We start from the raw sequence: 7,327 nt of genomic DNA on the forward strand, positions 1-7,327 counted from the left end.
AAATCAAATTATGGAATTATATAAATTTAATTTAGGGAAAAAATAATAAAATAAATGAGCAACAACCTGTAATGACAACAGATTGTATTATAATTAAAATTAATGGATTAAGGGCATTGGAGGCTAATTTCAAAACTTGAAGAGTATAGTTGATATTAGACTAAATCTTAGGGTTATTCATAAACATATCCCTTCTAATCAGACATATAATATTAAAAAACCTCTTGTTGGGTGATACTGTTGTGATGATGAATAAAAGATATGTTAAATGATTGATATTGCAGTCGGAATTGAAGACTTTTTAAGGCATGTACACATGTGGACAAAATCAACTAACAATTTCAAAGTCGTGCATGTCAACCAGTTCTAATAATTTTCATTTGAGAAAATTCTATTTAGCCAATTTAACAACTCACAAGGGAAGTGAAGATGAAAACTAATATTTTGACTTAAAACTTTCTAACAACGTACTATGCCCATATATGCGTACTGTCAATCTGTACCGTCAGATGTAGTTAATGGAGATCGAGTTTTGGCCTCAGGTAAGTAATTATAGTAATGATCCAAAATTCAAGTTTCATGATTTTTAAGTTTGCCTTTCTTATTTTTTTTATGCCTAATAAATTTTTAAGTTTTGGTTTGATGCGGGCAGGGCAGAGCCCTCGTGTGGTTTTTTTTTTATTTTTATTTTGTTTTTATTTCTTCTATCAATTGAGACAGTTAGTTAAGAGCCCAATGAATTAATTTGAATTAATACTAATTTAATTTAGCCCAATATTTTTAGACTTTTTTTAATTAAATCTTTTAAATTAGTAGTAGTGACACTTGCTATTACTTACAAATACTTCTTGAACTTTTTTATAACCCATGCTATAAGGCATGGGAACAAAGTTGATGCGCCAAACAAGAAAGGAATTATCACGACATCACAAGCTGTATATATAGAATAGAATATCGATGCCAATCGATTAATATAATCAACAGTGATGAAATCATCAATAGCTCACGAAGGGTGTGTACGGTGTAGTAGCGTGTTGAAAGAGTAAAAAAGACAAAATCACAGAGGAAGTGTTAAGCGATGAGGATTGAGGGTGAAGATGTATATATATCCTAGGGTTGATGATAAAAGAATGATGTGTACATACCGCACATGGACGAGTCTTCATCATGCAATTGATGGTAAAGTGGCATCGATCAGCAGCCCTAGTTTGCTAAAACAAGCTGCAGGTATCAGTCCACATCAAACATGCGTAACAGTTGTCCAACAGCTGAAAATAGTCACTTGTGTTGTGTGTATAGTTTTGAGCTGGCGTATAAAGACAATAATAGTTCTCATAGACTCTCCTTTATGCTTTTGAGTTTTCAATCTTTTACATCTTTGTTAAATGTTAATTTCATTAGAGAAAGAGTAGCTAGTGATTGACTTTGATGTCCCCATTTCCGCTAAGCCAAGGCTAGCGACTTGGGATATATTTTTTTGTTGAGCTTAGTGCTTGTTCCTCTTTTAAATCCTTTTGACTTGAGAGTATGGACACATTTGATATCCTGCAAATAATTGATATGCTTTTATCTTTATTAGCATTTTTGTTTTGAAAATCGTTGACATGCTTTTGTTTGTTTACCTGGCATACAGTGCCTTTGATTTGCTTGTTTATTAAACTAATTAATCAATTAAGTGCTATTTATCCTTTACATATTATATGGTTATGATGACTGAAAATCTAATCTCCACCACTTTGTTATGCTTCCTTTATATATGATATTATACACCAATGGTTAAATAAATGAACATATGAAAATTATTTGTTCGTTTTAAGTGAATATTTTTAAATCATAAGATCCTCACCCAAATAAATAAATATATAAAATCTCAAGGCATTAATAAAAAATGATAAATACTTCAAACTTAGATCCAGTGCTAACTTGAAATGTGCTTTTTTTTTTTTTGCATTCTTCTATAGCGCATGCATTTATAGTGGTGTACGGTTTATGTTACATATTATTTCTTACCCAATAACCACTAATTATAATTAAAAAACTTAGTACAAAATTTATCTTAGACCCAAATCTCAATTCAATTCAGTTTTGACTTACTTTATTAGAAAGTACTAGTTAGGTTTGAGTTTATCTTTTGCAGAATATAATATAAATATAGCAACTAATGAAGCCAATTATGAAATGCATAGAAAATTTTTATTTGATGGAAAGTTTTTATCATGTAAATGTTTGTTGTTTCCGTAACTATAGTAATTTTTTTCTTCTTTTCCATTCACCATTAGTTTCATGTCGATGAAATCATTAAAAAACAACATAGAGAAGATATATTTTATTCTTATTGATTCTTACGTACAAATATTCTACCTATATAGATATTTGAAACATAAGTAAGGAAATTATATAATTATGATACGATAGATACAAAAATTGAGTCAATCAATCTTTATATTGATTGACAATCGATTTTTGAGTTGTTTGGCAAAGAATGAATTTTGTCTCATCTTTACATTGATTCTTCTGCAAGGACATTAGATCCCTTAGTAAGTGTCGTTATTAAAATGATTTCAACTAATTTCTCTTTAAAACTAATGCCATGAGCAAGTCATGATAACAGGTTGAATGTAAATATGTAATGAGGATGACACCATGAATGTAGTGGAGTGGGTACGTAGTGAAACTACTGAGATTACGTAAATGAAATTAAAGGAATCTTCAACTTCCATTGATGGAAAAGTGAGAGATCGATTTATGAAAAATAAAATAACGCTGGCTTTCTTCAAAAGGATTAATTAATAACTCCTAAAGCTAAAAGTACTTCTTTTATCTATCAACTTTTTCAGCTTCTGCATTACAAGAATGGAGAAACAGGAACTCATATTGCTGCCTCATTAATAAGCGTCAGCCCCAATAACAGCTCTGAAGTCTAGACTCCTAGATATTAAATTTTCCTGATGTCTGCTGAATTTCATTGAGATTGAAAATCGAGAGTACTGATAAAAAAGCAGATACTTTTATTTTATTAATTACTTAATAATTTTATATATTAGAGTAGAAATTACAGTACTCAAAATATGTAATCCTTCTCATTCTAATTGGAACTACCTGAGATGGACTGATACAAATTCATGTGCTTTCACAACTGTTATTGATATTGCAGACATGAAGATAAAAATAAACAAATGCAGCCATGTATTTGATGCCCTACACGCTAGAGCCGAGCAAGTTGTAGCCAAAATCTCAAAGCTACTTTATAATTATACTATTATTGCCTCTGATCAATATTTTAGGGAAAAGCTTGTCATGTGTGTTAATTAAAAAAAAAAAAAAAAGCGATCGGAAAAGTGGCTTTACTTTTGTTGCATTGCAATTAATTAGGAAATTAAAGATCACAAATTTCTTCAAATTAAACAAAAGTTAACAATAACAAATATACGTGTATATCAAAACACATGAATCTACACAAAGCTGTCAGCAGAAAATGCACCTACACACACACACACACACTCACTACACATTAAAAGAGAAATACTAACCCGGACGAGAAATTAAACTGGTTAAACACCAATTAAAATAAGAAACTAGAAATTGTTAAAATGGAAATTAATAGAAGTGCACAATAATGAATCTCTTAATAACACTAATAATAAATTCAAAAGGGTTTTCTGAAATCTCGCCGACAAATTGAAGGAGCTAGCGATACAGATTTTACACCATCGATCCCATGCAGAGTATTATTATTATTATTATTATTATTATTATTATTGATGGCCAAAGTACCTTTCGTCTTCAAAGGAGGTAGATTCTTGTGGCAAGCTTTGTTGACAAGTTTCATAATCAGAAACCATTGTAGAATAAACCAAAGAGCTCATATCTTCCCAGCTGCTACTTTGATCAGCAGAAGTACTATTCCCAGTAGTGCTGCCACTGACATACAATCTCTCCAATTCTTCCAACTGTTGATGATTATTGGTATAAGCTGCATATTGATCATTTAGCTGCTCAAACGGGAAGCTTGCTAATCCTTGAGACATATTTGGAGCAGCGCCAATAACGTTGTATTGGGTATTTGGTAATTGAGTACTGGAAATATTCATGGACGTTGGCGAGGCAATTGAAAGCAAGCTCATGGTGTTACTATCATAGAGTAACTGATCATCTTGGGATTGGGCCAAAGAAGCATCAAAAGGGCAAGCGGCTGTGATTGATTGTTGATGATGATCACCATCACAGAATCTCCCTCCAAGCTTGATCAACAGGTCCTTAAGAGATGATTGGTCTTGTTGTGAACTCACCAGCGGTGGTGTGACAAAAGGTAGCTCAGGCCAGTAAGGGGTTTGGTTGTTCATCATGATATCGATCCCTGCAACAGCTGGAACCACTGAAGTAGTCTGATCAATTTCTCTCTTGATCATCTCCTGCTTGAGGCAGCTGTTACCACGCCGGGCCTGCTGTTCTTTGCGTTGCTTGCCTAAGAGCTTCTTCTTTAGCCTTGTGTTCCAGTAGTTCTTGATATCATTATCAGTTCTTCCCGGTAATTGAGCAGCAATTATAGACCACCTATGCATAAATATATGCAATTGTCTTTTAATTTTTCATGCACGACTCAATAATTAAAGCCATAAACAATCAGTTAAACTTACAAGAGCTTAATCACTATTACTAGAAATATTATAACTAGAAATTAGTTGAGTTCAATTAATCAATAAATAATAAAATTACCTGCTTCCTATGCTTATATAGAGGCTGCAAATAATGTTATCTTCTTCTTCTGAGAAACCTCCATGCTTAATGTTAGGCCTCAGATAATTTAACCATCTAAGCCGACAGCTCTTGCCACATCTCTTGAGCCCTGAACGTATTCCACGCATGAAATACATATTGATAGTACTATAATTATTAACAACATATGCATGTTCAAGAATTACTTAATTATTATAGATAATTAAGTAAAGGCTAGTTTTGTGTTTAATTATTATTAGTTGTTAATTGAATTGAATCGAATTGCATAGATACGTATAAATACGTACCTATCTTGTGAGGCAAGGCAATCCAGTTGCCGCCGGTGCCATGCTGCTCAATATAAGCTTTGAGTTTGGCATCTTCCTCAGGCGACCACGGCCCTTTCTTCACGTTGGCTTTGTCACAGCAAGGAGCTCTCCCCATGTTTTCTGTTTCTTCTAGCTGGCTCCAATACCTTTTTTTCTTTTGAAATTTCCTTGAGTAATGATGATGATAATGCTCTATTGTGTATGTGTGTTTATATATATATATATATATATATATATAAGAAATCAAAGAGAGAGAGAGAGAGAGAGAGAGAATAAGTAGCTGGAGAAGGAGAGACAAGGAACGGTCACAGGATTTCAAAAAGTCGATTGAGAAAAAGAGGATAACTTTATGTTTAATTTTATAAATATAAATAAATAATTGGGGAAATTAGAAATGCCAGAGAAGGAGACCAAGTTTTTTTCTCATTGTCTTTCTTTCTTTGTGTAGAATCTACACTGATCCTAATACACACACACACATACATACATGTGTGCTAATAATCCGCCGTCGCCATTGACTCCGTCTCTCTCTCCAATCTGCTCCGTTAGCTTTTATCATTAGGATCATCAAACATCTGCTAGGTTACGTGATGGGAATGGATGATGATCATGATCGTTCATTTGATGGACCCATATATTGTTTATACATATATCAATTCACCATCAGCTGCTGAAATTAATGGTTCTTCTACTCTCTACGTAAATTCATGGCTGCTTAATTTATACGATACAGCTATATATATATATAGCTAAGTCATCCTTTATTTTCTCGCATAGACATCTAAGTCATCCTTTTTAATATGATTTTGTCGTTCAGTTATTTTTGTTGGTGTTATATATATATATATATATATATATATATATATATATATCCGTTACTGTCTCCTTAATATTATTATTAGCATGTCAGTTGACATTTGTAATGTGCTATTACATAGATTATGGATATTATTTTGTAATTTTTGTATTCTTTATGAATTATCCTTTAATAGAGATATTTGACTAAAAATTTTATGAAAATTAACGACAACAAAAATCTCCTCGTGACTTATTGTGGGAGACTTATCCCAATTAGATTAAAGTACTGCCATAGAGTTTTTTTTTTTTTTTTTTCATTTTTCCCTTTTTTCCGACTCCCCACCCCCACTTTGGGAATATATTATCAACAGGGTATTCTAATCCATTTCTTGCATTGTGCTATATAGGTCAAATGTTGGGAATTTTACGATCAGAATATATATTGAGAGAATATATTCTTGTTAGTAAGAATAATCTAGAAAGGAAACAATTGCCATACTACTATTATGTGGAATGTGATAGAGGGTACTCCGTTATGGTTGGTCACCAGAAATGGCCAAACAAAGAAGAAAAACTACAACGAGAGACACCATTGAATCAAGGGAAAATGATAAGCCAATCACTTGGATTTACCTCATATATTAAAATATAATTTCAAGAAAGCTTTCAAATAATTGCACAATACATATAATACATAATAGCTTGCTTTTTCCTTTGGCCAATCGAACGAATTATTATTAATCAATTAATGACCCATATGACATTTGGTACCAAAATAATATAATCAAAGAGACGACAGAGATACATAGTACTGCTCTGCTAATTAACAGGAAAAACAAAGCCCACTGTCATATCAATTACGTCAGAAAATGAGACCTTATTGCCTGTCTGTTTCCTTTTTTAATTTATCTATTCATAAGAGAGCTAATGCATGAACATAGCCAAGGGCCAGGGGAGAGAGTTCAATGAGCTTCCAGCCTTCCACAGTTCCACTGCCTAAAGAAAATGAAGGCTGACTTGACTCTAGATGGAAGGGTAAAAGTCAAAAGAGGGGCATTAAATAAATGGTGGGTTGATTTTTCACTGTGTTTAATTAGATTTTGCCTAGTTGATTACTTTTTCAAATTTTAACTGTGTTTGTTGCAGGAAAATTAGAATACAAGTACAACGTTTTCAACACGCAATAAGGAAATAGTCGTCTTGGTAGCCTACCCTCGCTTTTATTTTCCTCAGTGTGTATGTAATCTTGGACCTACTTGCCTTGACACCGTCTTCCATCGCAATCAATCTCAAGCTTCTTCTTTTTTTTTCTCAAGTTACTTTCATAACGATTCTTTCTCGAGGTGTTATGTAATCATGACATGTCCCCTATAAGGCTATAACATTTAAACAATTACAGACCAAATAACTACAGAAGGGTTTTAGTTTTCTGAAATCGTATATATTTAACCCTAAATATTACCTCTTTGGCAAGAATGTTTAGA

At 32.6% G+C, this 7,327-nt stretch overlaps 1 protein-coding gene across 1 annotated transcript; it reads right to left on the reverse strand.

Moving 5' to 3' along the window:
• Positions 1-3,354: 3,354 nt before the first annotated feature.
• On the reverse strand, positions 3,355-5,476 carry LOC102612601 (transcription factor RAX3). The gene is made up of 3 exons (XM_006466515.4): positions 5,025-5,476; positions 4,717-4,846; positions 3,355-4,554 (listed from the first exon to the last, which is right to left on the reverse strand). Exons 1-3 carry the CDS (start codon positions 5,158-5,160, stop codon positions 3,756-3,758), a joined length of 1,065 nt encoding a protein of 354 aa, XP_006466578.2. The 5' UTR covers positions 5,161-5,476; the 3' UTR covers positions 3,355-3,755.
• Between the last annotated feature and the right edge of the window lie 1,851 nt (positions 5,477-7,327).

The sequence above is a fragment of the Citrus sinensis genome, chromosome 7, assembly GCF_022201045.2.
Source record: "Citrus sinensis cultivar Valencia sweet orange chromosome 7, DVS_A1.0, whole genome shotgun sequence".
NCBI lineage: Eukaryota > Viridiplantae > Streptophyta > Magnoliopsida > Sapindales > Rutaceae > Citrus > Citrus sinensis.

Excerpts from the sequence above, each read along its gene's own strand:
- LOC102612601 (XM_006466515.4), bottom strand. The coding sequence starts at position 5,160 with ATGGGGAGAGCTCCTTGCTGTGACAAAGCCAACGTGAAGAAAGGGCCG. Across the intron at positions 4,847-5,024 it reads TGCCTTGCCTCACAAGATAG|GGCTCAAGAGATGTGGCAAG; the intron begins GTACGTATTTAT and ends GAATACGTTCAG. Across the intron at positions 4,555-4,716 it reads TATATAAGCATAGGAAGCAG|GTGGTCTATAATTGCTGCTC; the intron begins GTAATTTTATTA and ends ATTTATGCATAG.